At 39.8% G+C, this 15,720-nt stretch overlaps 1 protein-coding gene across 2 annotated transcripts in view; it reads right to left on the bottom strand.

Annotated features, from left to right (window-relative positions):
* The window catches only part of MICU1 (mitochondrial calcium uptake 1), a 155,798-nt gene that overhangs the window by 33,878 nt on the left and 106,200 nt on the right, over nucleotides 1–15,720 (bottom strand). For both annotated transcript variants that reach the window (XM_084904970.1, XM_084904971.1), the window contains one exon: nucleotides 6,350–6,487. In XM_084904970.1, the coding sequence (XP_084761096.1) occupies nucleotides 6,350–6,487 (138 nt within the window). The remainder of the gene's footprint in view (nucleotides 1–6,349; nucleotides 6,488–15,720) is intronic.

The following is a 15,720-nucleotide window of genomic DNA, read 5'->3' as shown; positions in this document are numbered from 1 at the left end:
GAATTGACAAATCGAAAAGGTGTTGTATTCCATCATGACAATGCAAGGCCACACACATCTTTGGTCACTCGGCAAAAATTAATGGAGCTTGGTTGGGATGTTTTGCCACATCCACCATATAGTCCTGACCTTGCACCATCTGATTACTTTTTGTTTCGATCTTTACAAAACTCCTTGAATGGTAAAAATTTCAATAATGATGATGATGTCAAATCGTACCTGATTCAGTTTTTTGCTAATAAAAACCAGAAGTTTTTTGAACATGGGATTATGATGCTGCCTGAAAGATGGCAAAAGGTCATTGATCAAAATGGGCAATACATTACAGAATAAAGTTATTTAGTTCCATGAAAAAATTGTCTTTTTCTTTAAAAATCCGCAATTACTTAGTTGCCGACCCAATATATGAAATGTCCAGAAAAGTCAAATCTATAGAGATAAAAAAAAGAATTTATGGTTATCAGTGGCTAGAGTGCAAATAGGGATTGACTGTAAACTGGCATGAGAGAGAATTTTGGAGCGATGGGAATGTTCTAAAACTTTTCAGTGATGATTGCATATATCTGTAAGTTTACTACAAATCATTGAACTGTACACTTAAAACGGGTTAAATTTTTTGGTGTATAAATTGTACATCAATAAAGCTTTTAAAGAAATAAAAAGTAGTTGTAATAGATGAGAAGCTGGGTAAGGAAAATTTGACTTCATCTGGAGTCAGCTATAAAGGCACATATTTAGTGCTGATAGGCCAAGGATGAGTATAAACACACTGTAACGGATGGATTCCTTTGCCTTGTCTTTTAACTGGTCATGGCAAATTCATCTGCCAGGAATTAATTAATCCATCACCTGAGGTGTTTCTTGAAGGGCTTTGCAAGCAACGTTTCTAGAATTTGATAACCACATGTGGCTCAACCCTCAAACACCTTGCAAGAATAAGTGAATATTTGCCCTAACTGGTTTGGTTTAGTGGATAGAGCATTGGTCTGCCGGACTGAAGGGTCCCAGGTTTGATTCTGGTCAAGTGCATGAACCTTGGTTGTGGGCACATCTAGGGGGTGTGCAGAAGGCAGCTAATTGATGTTTCTCTCTCATTAATGCTTTTAACTCTCTATCCCTTTTCTCTTGCTCTCTGTAAAAATAAAAATCAATCAAATATTATAAAAAAGAATAAATGAATAGGAGAGCCCATGTGAATATTATCCACAGATAGCATGAAATTAATAATTTAAGTTTTATTATAATCCTATATAATAAAAGCCTAATATGCTAAGTGTCTGGTCATATGGTCTTCCATTCAACCAATCAAAGCATAATATGCTAATTATATGCTAAGGCCACTCATAGCTCGCTGTGACGTGCACTGACCACCAGCGGGCAGTCAACTGGTAGGTTAGCTTGCTGCTGGGGTGTGGCCATTCTGTACTGAGACAGGCCAGACACGCCCTGGAGCCTTCCTGGGGTCCCTCCCCGGCTGGCCAATCTCCTGCGAACCTCTCCGACCCTGATTGGGCACCAGTGGGGAGGGCTTGGCCTGCGCACTCTTGTAATCTGGGACCCTTGGGGGATGTCGGAGAGCCGGTTTCAGACCAAGCCCACTCAATGCAGGAGCTGCCCCCTGTGGTCATTGTGCTCCCAGAGAGAGAGCACTACTCAGCCAGAAGCCAGGCTTTCATCTGGTTTGGTTCCTAGTCGGGCACAGGCCTGTGTTTCTAAAAGAGAGTAGGTCTTTTTTAAAAACACATTTTTATTGTGTTTTTTTTTTTTGTTTGTTTGTGTTTTTTAGAAGAGAGAGTCAGGAATGGAGAAGGAGAGAGAGAAACATTGATTGGTTTTGCACCCCCCCCCCCCCCCCAATGGGGGATCGAGCCCGCAGCTTGGGTATGTGCCTTGACTAGGAATCGAACTGGTGACCCTTTAGTGCATGGGACAATGCTCAATCAACTGGCTCACACTGGCCAGGGCAATTTGCTAAATTATTAAAGTTTGCAGCTTCTGCACTCTTGAGCATAGAAAAACCAAATTTATGAAGTCTCAGAAGCTGTTTTTTAATGAGGAGAACACAACAAGTTAGAGGACAAAAAGGAAATTTTAGAGCTGTCAGATTTGGCCTAGAAGCATTCACAGGAAAAAGAATATTGAGGGGAATAGGGAAAACCTAGTAGAGGATAGGGATTAGTCTTTAAAATAAAACCCAAACAAAACATGTTCTCCCATTAAAAACAGAAAAGAAAAGAAAACTCTGTTAAATAAGAAGCACAGAGGTTACTCGGGGTATGAACACAGTAAATTTCCCAGGAGAGGCAGGCTCCCAATTCTTCAGGCTGTTGCTCAGGGACAAAACAGCGAGAGCCACCGATGGAGCATGGCCCCTCTAGAGCCGCGGCCATGCTTCATCAGATTTCTTCTCAGAATCACCTGAGAACCCTTTTAAGAAACTCTGATTCCTGGACCCAACCACTGAGCTTCTGATTTAACTGGTTTGAAACGGGCCTCAAAAATCACATTTCTTAAAAACTCCCCAAGTGACCCTACTGGGCAACCAGGGTGGGGAAGCATTGCCTTAGGAAGAGTATGGAGAAGTAGAGCTGCCACGGATCTGGAATAGGAAGTGTTGGTTTCCAGTTGACTCTGGGCAGGTCATCAATTTATCTTCCTCTATGTTTCTATATTTTCAAAGGCAAAATGAGAGCTACCAAGGCTGCTAGGAACACAGAAAAAGAAAAATGGCTGTGAAGCACTGCACGGTCAGGCAGTGTTATACGGACATTTATCTAACACATCACTAGGACCTTCAATCTTTCAGGTCTGGTTTGATATTCTGTACAGAACTACCCCCCCCCCCACAAAAATTAACATGAGCCAAATGAAAACTCACATTGTCATGCTAACAATGTATCTAAAGTAAAATAAAAAGGTAATTAGAAAAGATAGTGATTCTCCTCTAATGGGAAATGGTCCCAGAGAGATGGACTGCTCACTGCAGGAGCAAAGGTCCTTCACTCACTCTCATTTTACCTATTACTATGTTCTCAACTATTTAACCAACATGAAAGGACATTAGATCTCATTCTTGCTAGAGCAGGTGGAATTCTGGGCCAGAAGTAATTTGGCACCCCAAATTTTTACCATCTGAATAAAATGTGTCCTCTCACTTCAGAGCTCTTTTGAAAGGTCTTCAGGTCCTAAATGAACTATCCTGCCAAAGCTGAATCCTCCATTCCTTCAAGGGAGATGTCTCCAGCACCCAATTTATTGTTCTTAAATATAAATTTATAATAAAACATGAATTAGCTTATCCTGATAGATAATTAGAAGGCCAAGTCAATGTCTGAACAACCTTCAAAATGAGTCTGGTTAAAAGAAAGGAGTGTTTCCTAATGCATACACCATGCTTCCAGGACCAGCACTAAAAAATCCACCTAAACATTTGCAATCAATTTTCTGAAATTTTAATTTCCAGCAGATCTGAGTGGTATATGTTCTGTCATCTGTCACTTTCCATTAATGATGAGTCTTTCCCTCCAGCCAAGGGAACACCTGCTCTAGGGACAGGCTGGACTGAATTCAGAGAGGCTGACACTTTCTCTCGGAGCCCAGCTGCTCCCGGTTGCAGCTCACAGCCTGGTTCAGAGGTCCTTTCAGCTTCCTGCCATCCAAGACAAGGAGGAAAAAGTCTGGCTGATGAGAATTGCTTTCCACCAAGTTGGGGCAATGCTATTCATGCAAGATTTCCTGCACAAAACTAATAACTAAAATCAGATAAGTATAATATTATCCATCCTATTTATTTTCAGTTATTCAGCCTTAAAGCTACAGTGCCCTTATAAAGCACATCTAGGACAAGCTTCTCAGTTCATGAGGCCAATGAGGTTAAAAAATTTGTCTAATGGACACGGAAACCTCTGAGGTAGAGCCTGAATTCAAGTCTTCTAGCTCCATGTCTCCCATACTGCACTACCTTGGCCATCTCTCATGGGACATTCTTAGTGCTAGGTCAGCTTCCTGGTGATGGACAAATTGGTAATCATTGCCCAGTGAAATGAGCATTGGGCTGAGAATGAGAAGACATGGGTTTGCTGGCATTGCTCTTCGTGTGTGTCTGAGATCTTTAAGAGGTCTGACCGCTTAACTAATTTCTGCTTCAACGTGTCCTTCCCACTCCCTGGCAAATAAATCCCTAGATGCTGACTCAGTTCTACCATCTGCCTCTTCTTGTTCTAGGCAGAGCCAGTGTTGAGAGGCAGTAGAGTGGGGCTGATGAGTGCCACTAGAAACCCACGGTCTCCAATCTCAATGCTGCTCAAAAGATGCTCAATCATCTCTTCCTGAATTCTCTAATAATCTTAGTATCAGTCTTTTTGCTTCTATACTTGCTTCCTTCCAAACTATTTTTCATAAAGCAGACAGAATCATCTCTTTAAATATACATACAACCGTACCATTTCACTGCTCACAACCCTTTAATAGCTTCCCATTGCACTGCGAATAAAATCCAAACTCATCCCATGCCTGTGAGGTCCGCCATGTTCTGGCCCTCATCCCCCTCTCTGACTGCACTGCAGTCCATTCTCCTGGCTAGTAGTCCTCTCCAGTTCCTTACCCATGCCAGATTTGCCTCTCCTTCCTGTTATGGAATGAATGTTTGTATCCCCTCAATCTTATACATTGAAGCCCTACCTCTCAGTGTGATTTTATTAGAAGATGGGCCTCTGAGTAAATAATTAAGGTTAAGTAAGGTCCTAGGAGTGGAGCCCTGGTCTGAAATGATTAGTGTTCTCATAAGACACTCAGAGAGCTAGTGTGAGCACTCCGCTGCTCCTTGCCTCTCTGTGCAAACACCAGGGAAAGGCCGTGTGAGGACACAGCAGGAAGAAGTGTCTACAGGCCAGGAAAAAGCCCTCATAAGAAACCCCATTTTCCAGCATCTTAATTATGGACTTCTAGCCTAGACTGTGAGAAAAGTTAATTTCTGTTGTTTAAGCCACCTAGTCTGTGGTATTCTGTTATAGCAGCCCAAGCAGACTTCTGTATTGCCAGAGAGTTTTTATAACATATGCTATTTCCTTTTAGGAGCTTCCATTCCCCTCTTCTTCCTTTCCTTCTTCTCTTTCTCTACTTCTTAACTTCTCATCTAATATGTCCTCTAACAGACCACTCTAACGAAACAGCTCTTCCAAAGGTCACTATTTATTTTACAAAAAAAAAATTATTATTTTACCAAAACCAATGGACTTTTAAAAAATATGTTATTTGTTTTAGAGAGAAGGGGAGGGAGAAAGAGATAGAAACAGTGATCAGCTGCCTCCTACATGATCCCCAGTGGGAGTCCACAACCCAGGCATGTGCCCTGACTGGGACCTCTTGATGCATGGGTTGATGCTCAACCACTGAACCACACTGGCTAGGCCCAGTGGATGTTTATCACCTTATATTACTGGGCCATCCCCATCACATGTAACACTGTAGACCACTCAGTTCCTGAATCCTCTATTTCCTTGGCTTTGATTTAATTACTTTCTCTAAATATTTCCTCAATATTTCCTTCCTGAGCTACTTAAATGTTAGTATTCCACTGGATTTTGTTCTTGGCCCACAGTTCTTTTCTATATTATACGTAGGTAATCTCATCTGTTCTCCTTGCTCTCTTACTGTGTACTAGTAGCCCTGCGCCAGACGGTCGCTGCCGCCCTCAGGTAGCTCTCCGCTCGCTGCCCCACCTCATAGCTTGCTGCCATGCCCCCTACTGTAGCTCCCCCTGTCCCCCCTCATAGCTTACTGCCATGCCCCCTACTATAGCTCCCCCTGTCCCCCCTCATAGCTTGCTGCCATGCCCCTCCTGTAGCTCCCCCGGTCCTCCCTCATAGCTTGCTGCCATGCCCCCTACTGTAGCTCTCTGCCACCCACTTGTAGTTTGCTGCCCCACCCTCTTGCAGATCCATGATCTGGTCATTACGCCTCTCGGCATAATGGATAATTAGCATATTCCTCTTTTATTCTATAGGATTGATGATTCCCAAATCTATCTCATCCTCTAAAACAGATTTCAATATCCAACTGCCTGCTAATCAACTCTACTTGGATGTCTATAGGCATCTTACACTCAAGAGAGCTACAACTGAACTCTTTATCTTCTCTATAAACCAGCCTCTCTTTTTAAATCCTGTCTCAGTTCATGGTGTCACTCTTTGTGCAAATAATAAACAGTGTCATTCTGAGCTCTCCCTTTCTCCTCATCCGCTGCTCATTTTTTCAGGTGCTAGAGACGAATTAGTTGTAACCTTTGGTCCGTGACACCGTATGTTTCCACGGTTTGGCTCTTTCTCTTCCTCTGGGCAAAGATACCTACCTTTCCCTCTTTGAAGTGCTTCTTGAGCTGCTTCTGCATGGCAGTCAGCTTCTTGGACTGCACCCCGCTGTAGGCCAGCAGCATGCCACCGAACTGCCTCTCAGTAATTCTCCCATCCACAGGGTCATGGCGTTCAAACTGAGAGGGAAACAGAAAGAGTGTTCTTGGGGTCAAATGGCAAGTATTTTGATATGGAATGTGGGATGATCAACTGTGTTGGATGGCAGAAAATAGTTGATGGCCAGGACTGTATTTCTGAACTACAATTCTCACTGAGATTTGAAAAAATTAATCAGAAAGAAAAGATCTGGTTTCTTCTCCAACTCTGCCACTGAATATTTATGTAATCAGGAGAGTAACCCAGCCACTCTGAGCCTCAATTTCCTCATAGATAAAGCACAGCTGCTGTGGCATCTCATATATACCTTACAGGTTAAGGAGCATGTTTGCAGAGATCAAAACAATGTTAAAACTCTATTCTAATTCATGAGTAATATCATTGGTAATAAATAATTTTGGTCCATCTATATCCTTGCCACTCAGAGAAGACTTAAAATATAATTATTATATATTTAAATTATTATACACATATAAAGTCATATCAGTTCTTCAGTCTGTATTCAGGCCTTTAAGAATTTCAAGTTTTGCCCCAAATGGCAATCAAATGATAGGACATCAATAGAACCTGAAAAAGAAATGTATAGAGTGCCCTAACTGGTTTGGCTTAGTGAATAGAGCATTGGCCTGTTGATTGAAAGTTCCCAGGTTCGATTCCGGTCAAGGGCATGTACCTTGGTTGCAGGCACATCCCCAGTAGGAGGTGTGCAGGAGGCAGCTGATCGATGTTTCTCTCTCATGATGTTTCTAACTATCTATCCCTCTCCCTTCCTCTCTGTAAAAAAACAATAAAATATATTTTAAAAATGTATAGAATATAGAATATCTTAATTAGACATGCTTACTTACCATAAAGCTACTGAACATTTATCAAATGTATTTAAATATTCAGCTGGAAAGGTTAAGTATAAAGGACCTCCAGCTAATCTAAGTAATATCACAAAACTAAGATTTTAATATAAAAATAGAGAGAGACCAGAAAGTTATCTCAATGTCAGCTGCAGTGTTAATGATATTTATAAATGCATAGATAATAATCTGGCTAAAGATGGGCCCAGAAACAAATTAGAAATCAAATGATTTGAAGATGGTAAAATTTCCCCAGGGATTTATTGGAAATAACAGTTACTAGGAAAGTTTCAGATTCCTATGTGGTGAGACATAATCCTGTTTTCATAAGAGGGTATGTATACACAGACATAGACATTGCTAAGTAAGGTCATATCAACAAACATTCAAACATTTCCCAAGTGTCTGCTAGCTGTCTAGCATTGTGTTAGCCTTATGGGGTAAGGAAAGATGATTCAGTTTCTGTGCTTAGGGACTTCACCATCTAGTAGGGAGATAAGTATATAGTCAAAAGTGAAATTCTCTTTTGGTCCTCAATCCCTCAGTTAGTTTGTAAGTTGATAGACACCTTAATTTATTTCCTCCCTAGGGAGACAGTCAGTGAGCAATATACAAGAACTGCATTTTAACAATAGCAACCATTTACTGAGCATGTACCAGATTCTTTACCCATATATTCTTTCATTCCGTCATTATAACACCCTATGGAGTAGATATTATCAGCTCCATTTACAGACGAGAAAACTGAGGCAACATGAAGGCGTGGGATTCAAACTGAGCTCTGTCTGGAACCAAGGACTGTATCTCACCATCACTATTTCATCCTTCTAAGCAGCAATACAAAACTTATGCAACCAGGGAGCTAAGTCATATTTAAAGTGAGAGGCAAAACAATTTCCGAGGAAATCAACACCATCAATATTAAGTGGAAGTCTCTTTTTTAACTCAGCCACTCAATATTTCAAGTTTGTCAGAGCATCACTTCTGATTAATTTTCGACACCACCAAGAGTTTTTAGGATTCAATTTAAGTCTGATTTATGATTCAATTTACCATCTTGAAGCAAAATGGAGGACTAATTTTGCTAATGGGCATACTTTCTACAATGTCTACATCAGATTTTAGTGAAATGTGATTCCCGGGCAAAAGTTGGAGATGCATAGTCTTGTATGGGCCTCTTTAAGGTAAGTGGAGCCAGGCTGCGAGTCTGCCCTCCAGGCTGGGCTCTACCGATTCAGGGCACTCATTTCACCCTTATCTGGAGATGTCACAGCTGAGGAGAAATCCCATATATCTGAATTAGGTGCGTTTTAAGCTTTATTCCACAAGATAGATTCAAGGTTGAAATGTTTCTTGTTTTTAACAGCGGCAGCAGCAGCAGCTTGCTTAAGGCTTATGGAAATAAAGGCCTGTATTCTTCTGTTCTCCAAAGGGACTTAGCACGCACCTCTATTATGTTTCAAAGACAGAAAAGTCCATTTGCAGTGGAGATGCTCATGTAACAATGCCATACTCAAGTTAGCATTTTTACTAGTGTTCTTTGAAAACACAGACATGTCTTTTTCTCTTAGGGTTAGTTGTTACTAGTTTGATGTAGTTGGAACCTGAAAGGGCTTAAAGAATATAAAATTCAGCCCTGGCCAGTTAGTTCACTTAAAGCAGTGTCTCGATATACCAAGGTTATGGGTTCAATCCCCAGTTAGGGCATGTACAAAAATCAACCAATGAATGCATAATTAAGTGAAACAACAAATCAATGTTTTCTCTCTCTCTCTCTCTCTCTCTCTCTCTCTCTCTCTCTCTCTCTCTCTCTCTCTCTCTCTCTCTTTCTCTCTCTCTCTCCTCTCTCGCTAAAAATAGTCAATGAAAAAAAAAAAAAAAAGACTGTAAAATTCAGCTCCATGTAGTGGGGTCACTGCAAAGTTGACTACCTCCTCTGTAATTTGATTTGGGCAGCACCTCTCCTTTTAGGTTTTCAGGCTCTTTTGAGGAAAGACAGCCTTATTTCTGAGGTCTTCAAAATGGCTGGGGATGGCAGGGAGAGCTCTTTCTCTTTATCCACAGAACTGCTAATGAAAAATGATCTAATGTGCTATTCATTCAACATTTATTAACTGAGGACTTACTACACTAAGGCTAGGAAGCTTCAGGGACCTTCATTAGGGCTAAATTTTCAAGGGTGGCTCGAGATGAAGTGTGTACCATAAGCCTGTGGGTGTATTCCTGGAGCACGGTATGTATGTGATCCCCAAGGTCATAGAGGGTCTTTGGGGGAAAACCACATGCTATTACAAAATTATCACAATGCAGAAAGCTTCTAATTATATATTTGGAAGCAATTCAAATGACTGGTTTGTATTCTAAGTAGCTGAACACTGAGAAAGCCTCTTTATGTTCCACTGCAATGGCAATGAAGGAGACTATCCCATGTGACACTAGGGCACAGCACCCCCCCCCCCCCCCCTTCCAGGGCACCACTAGCCATCTGCATTGCTTTTCTGCGTCCAGGAGAAGCTAGCATTTTCTCTTCCGCAGCCCTGCCACTCTCTCAAATGAATACAAGCTGTTGTTCCCCAGGGAGCTGCAGGGCAGGCACAGGGGGCCAGGGAAGAGGAGCCAAAAAACTGTCTGCAAGATTTTTCCTGGCTTTCTGTCATATTGTGCTTCTTGTTCCCACCCTTGCCCCTTGCTGAGAGAAGACTGCCTTTTGGAAGGACAGATGGTCCACATATATCTAGATCAGCATTTTTTAACTGTTATGTTGCAAGAACTTTTAAAACATGCAACACCTGACTATTTATTTAGTCAGGGGCACTGACCTCTTTTCCCTTAGATTGTCAAATTTAAAAAATGACAACAGCCAACACAATAGTCACTCGGTGTGAATGAGTCAAAATCATACCTAAGTTTTTGGTCAGATCGGCAAAGAAATATCACTTTTTTTTTTGGTGTGCTACACAGAATTTTAGTAGTTTATGTGTGCCATGAGACAAAAGAGGTGAAAATCACTGATCTAGATGAAATGATTTAAGTAAGATGGGAAGCCAGGAAGAGAAAAAAACAACAACACATGAATTATAAACAAAAGTCAAAATAAGATTAAAAAAGTAGTAAAAGGAAAAAAAAATCAGTGTCTACAAGTGAGTCTTCATTTATTAAAGACTTTTGAGGTTAACATATTCTGACAAATGTATTCTCTTTTATGCAATTTTTTTTCCTGGAGACTGTCTATCCCTCAGAGTAAATCCTGCCCTTATACAAGTATTTCAGAATGATAATTTTCTTGATAGCCTTTTACTAGTTTATGAACTGTGCAATTCGAGTCCTTGAGATGACTGAACACCTCTTTATTTTTCAACCTGACAGTATTTGGCTTTTGAGATCTTAGCCATGCCATTGCTGCTATTACCAGGAGTCTCAGAGCAACTGTCTGTTATGTCCATCAAAAGGAAAAATGAATACAGGGGCAGGTCTCTACTGCAAACCCATCCAGTGGGCATGACTTACACACGCTAGTTTGAATATGAATCTCTGTCTTCAATTGGCAGGGGACATGAGAGAGCACCAGGCCAAGTTGCCTGGAGCCTGAATATTTTTGCTCTCTAAATAAAAGATGTATCTTTACTGTCAACACTAATACGGTTGTCTTTTGGCTAACTGGTGAGCGAAGGAAAAAGGCTCATAATTTAAAATTGAGACATGGTTCAGTATCCTCAGCTAGGTCCAAAACAACCCATTAGAATCTGGGACCGTGGGATTATAGATGACCAAAATGAACTGCTAGACTTTTCTACTTCAAATCTAAGGATACTTTCCATTTAATTGTTTTTAAGAAAGTTTAGGCTGATGATCAAATCAAGTTACTAAATGACATGGCTACCAATGCTATAGTTAGTCAGACCTGAAAAAGGTTAACTTTTCAGTCTGATAGTCAAAAGCAGGAAGATAATAAGATGCAGGAACTTATTACAAGATAATACAAATCAAGATATATTTGACTGAGGGTACCAGGGAAAAACACTTTAGAACTGGAACAGAGATTTCAAGGTTTGAAAATTTTCGGTTTTATTCCATGAAAGATAATACATTCAAGTGACCAACAATATGGGCTTAGAAACAGTAAGGCCTGGGTCAGAAATCTGGCTTGAACCTCTGCTTGCGGCTCTGACTCTAGGCAAGTGGCCTACTCTCTCTCAGGCTTCAAAATCTTCCCACCAAAAAATGAAAATGATATTCACAATCTCAAAGTGTTATAAGGATTAACTGAGATAATATATATAAAGAAATTAGCACAGTTTGGTGCATAGTTAACATTCAATAAATGTAATAATAATTCTTTTACCACTATGCTGTCACTTCGTAGAAGCTAAAAGCTTCAACTGATTATTCCATTCTTAGTGAGCCTTAATTAAGTTCAATTACTGTTTCTCTCTCTTCTTTTCACATTGTTCTTGCTAAGTCTTTGCTTACAGAATACTACTTTCACATTTGAAGAGCAGAAAAAAGTAAATGTAACTAATTTCATTTATTATTCAATACAGGATAATTAAGAGTTGAATGAGCCCAGCTGGTGTGGCTCAGTGGTTGAGTGTCAACCTATGAACCAGGAGGTCATAGTTAGGTTCCCAGTTGGGACACATGCCTGGGGTTGTCGGCTCAATCATCATTGATGTTTCTCTCTATCTCCCTTCCTCTCTCTTTAAAAACCGATGAAAAATCTTTAAGAAAAGAATTTTTAAATTAAATTTTAAAAAATTATTCCATGTCAGAGGAATGGTGGCATGAGATGTGTATTCCTGACATAATTTAGACTTGATAAAATCACATAATATTGTTTCTACAAATGAATGATTCCACATGACTAGAAGCTGACTTTAAGAACATATAAATATACATATTCCAAAAAAAAAAGATAATGTAGTTAGATAATTATGTTACACAATTAGCTTGTACCCAAGAGAAGACAGCATTTTTAGAAATAGTTATTGTTTGATGTTTTCTGTAGAAACAATGTCACAAATTTAAGATCTGAAAAGTCAACTCTGAAAAATAGTGGTGTTCAAGCGGTATCATGATAACTTTCTCTACACTCCGCAAAAGCTACACAGATTAACTAAGAGAAACATAGGTCTATTACACTAGAACAGTGGTCGGCAAACTGAGGCTCGAGAGCCACATGCGGCTCTTTGGCCCCTTGAGTGTGACTCTTCCACAAAATACCACGTATCCTAATTAAGTTAATAACAATGTACCTACCTATATAGTTTAAGTTTAAAAAATTTGGCTCTCAAAAGAAATTTCAATTGTACTGTTGATATTTGGCTCTGTTGACTAATGAGTTTGCCAAACCACTGCACTATAACAACAAAACAATTAATGTTATATCTATTTTTACCCAAATAAATGAAACTAATATAAAGTTGCATATTCTCAAATGTCTACCTTATTTAGAAAACAGTAAAAAACATAGTTTGAGGGCACTATCTTTAGAATTAGTAATATATATTTTTTATCTCCAGACCTCACATCTTAGTTTATCTCACTTGGAATGACTGACCACTCTTTGACTGATTTAATCTTATCGCCCATTTTACTTCTGACTGTTCAGAAAGCCATTGCCCAGGCAATGAGCTCCTGCTCAATCGGTACCATGGAACTGGTTAATACTTTTCAATACACTCAAAATTACGTTGAAAACTGCCAGTTTTTTTTTTTTTTAGAACAGAAAATGGAGAGTTAGAGAGTGAAACACAATGCACAGAAATTTGAATTTAGGTTAAGCTGACTAACAAGCAGAAGATAAATGCAGGAAAGATTGGGAGATTGAAGTTTAGAAATATGCAGTTCCCTGAAGCTTTTATACTGAAAGTGGGAAGAAATAATGAGTCCAAACACAGGCAGGTGAAAACAAAGTTACCTAGTGGGTAAGACCACATCACATGTGAGTATCATTCGACTTTCCTTCTTTCATTTAAAAAAAAAAAAAAAAAAAAAGGAAGAAAGAAAATGTTTACCCTGAGAAGAGGAAAATGGAGGAAGGTCATTAAGATTTTTGTAATGACAATGGTGAGAAACAGAAGGAAAGAGAACATGCTTTCTATTTCTATTGTATTCAAGGTTAACAGTGAGTTCAGCTGTCCTCGGCTGGCCAATTATGTGTATTAGAGCAGCAAAGAGAAACCAGCGAGGAGATTATGTGTTAAGTCACTTAGTACTGAATTTTTAAATTTATTTTTACTTTTAAGTCACCATGCTCATTAAAATTGTTTTTCTTAAATGTTAGTTTTTCACTTCTTTTTTTTTCTTTTTTTGCAACTTGAGAGTGACAGATGATACTTTTAAATTATGTAGTAGCTTCTTAGTATTTAAAAAGAGCTAATTAGATGTTTCATGTTTAAGCATATGAGTTCTTCAACATAGCAATTATTTAGAAGAGAATACACTAATATTCTATAAGGGACCTGAAAATCACTTGAATTCATTCATGTTCTATATGGGTTCAGTGTCCACAGGGTGTTCTTCCATAAAGTCTGTGCATGTTTTGAGATCATTGTTTTAAAATTTTCTAGTTGTATTAAGGCTTTTTTTTTTTTTTTTTTTTTTTTTTTTTTGCACATAATGAAAATCAACTCAAGCTAGCTTCAGCAAAAGAGAGAAATTTAGGGGTCCCAAGAGACGAAGGCAGCTCATGGTGGGGAAGGACTGAGAGCAGGGCTGAAAGTCAGCAGTGCTCTCATTTCTGTGCAGCTGCTTTAGTCCTTGTTCCATGTCAGTCTTTCTTCCTCCCCGCTAGAGGTCTACATGGTGGATGCATATCGTTACCCTGGAGTTCTGGAGTTTACATGTTAAATAATTTAACTATCAGAAGAGACCAACTGTCCCTAGTCCAAATTTCAAATTTTCTATGGGGAAATTCTGATTGGTCAACCCTGGGTTGGACATCCACTCCTGATCCAATTAACTAATGGAGGGGTAGGGAAAGGTGATGTGAGGGAAAGCAAGGGAGAGGCATAAAGTATAAACATGGCTTCCAGGCGCCACACCTGTGTTTGAGAGGTAGCGTGGGACAAATCCTGGAGAAGAGGGAATGGTTGGAAGTTGAGCAGATATGCCAGCAGGTGCCTAACACACTAACCCATAATGATGCCAGAGAGAGAGGGTGATGCATGTGTGTGCTTTTATGAGGCTTTTGTCCACAGCTGATGAAGTAGTTACTGATTCAACACTATTTCCTGAGCATCTGTTTTGTGCCAGGTACTGTGCCAGGCACTAAGAAAAAAATGATGAGCCCAACATACTCTCTCAAATGTTCTCAAGGAGTGTTTGGAAACAGGCATTAAATAAACAACTCCACAGCTATATAATTAAGTGATATGAAGAGAAATTACAGAGTACTTTAGAAATTTGTAGTAATAAAATGTGGTCTAATTTGTGGTGGGGAGATGGTGAGGCAGAGAAGGCTTCTTGGATTAAGTGAGGTTAACTGAGCTCTGAGGGGTAAGAAGGAGGTCAATGGAGGAAGAGAAAGGAAGAATGATCAGTAGTGCAAGGGCTCTTATGCATAAGATGAATCTGAAGGAAAAGAAAAAGGTGAAATTATACAGAGCCTATGGGTATGGGTTTAGTTCTTTAAAAAAACACACATTTTTATTGATTTCAGAGAGGAAGGCAGAAGGAAAGAGAGATAGACACATCAATGATGAGAAAGAATCACTGATTGGCTGCTCCTGCACGCCCCTTACTGGGAATCAAGCCAGCAACTCAGGTATGTGCCTTTGATGGGAATAGAAACCAGGACTTTTCAGTCCTCAGGCTGATGCTTTCTCCACTGAGCCGAACGGGATAGGGCAGGTTTAGTTCTTTATCTAAGAACAATATGAGAAAGGCAAGAGTGGTTATAGTAAGATTAGTTAGGAGGCAAGTAAAGTAATCTAGGCAAAAGATAACTAGTTTAGACTAGAGTGATGGTAGAGATGGCAGAAGTGGTCAGAGATGTTACTGACAACGACAATTGTGGAATGGATGAAGATGTCTGTGCCTAACAGGTTCTCTTCTGCTTTACACACATTTCTCTGAATGTGACTCTAGCTGCTTGCAAAACCTGTGGCTGCTAGGCTTCCTCACTACGAGCCCTAAGCCTTTACTGAAATGAGCCATTTTTGCCTAGCAGGTCTTTGTTTTGCTGGTGCCAGCAAAATGCTTTTATGTTTAAAATTATACTTCCTTAAATCTTTATATTGCTTTTAATATCTTCACTTCTTGGGATCCCGGGAGACTTGCAACACCAGCTATAGCAATATGAATGGCCAATACAAGGTACCACGGCAGGGCCACTATCAGAAAAGCTGCTCCCATAATCTCCTGCAGCTCCCAAAGACGTGCAGATAGATCCTCTACTTTTAAAG

This window comes from Pipistrellus hanaki (genome assembly GCF_964339955.1).
Source record: "Pipistrellus hanaki genome assembly, chromosome: 14".
Lineage (NCBI taxonomy): Eukaryota > Metazoa > Chordata > Mammalia > Chiroptera > Vespertilionidae > Pipistrellus > Pipistrellus hanaki.
The sequence above is the reverse complement of the archived record's forward strand: the minus strand, read 5'-3'. Positions and strand labels throughout refer to the sequence as shown.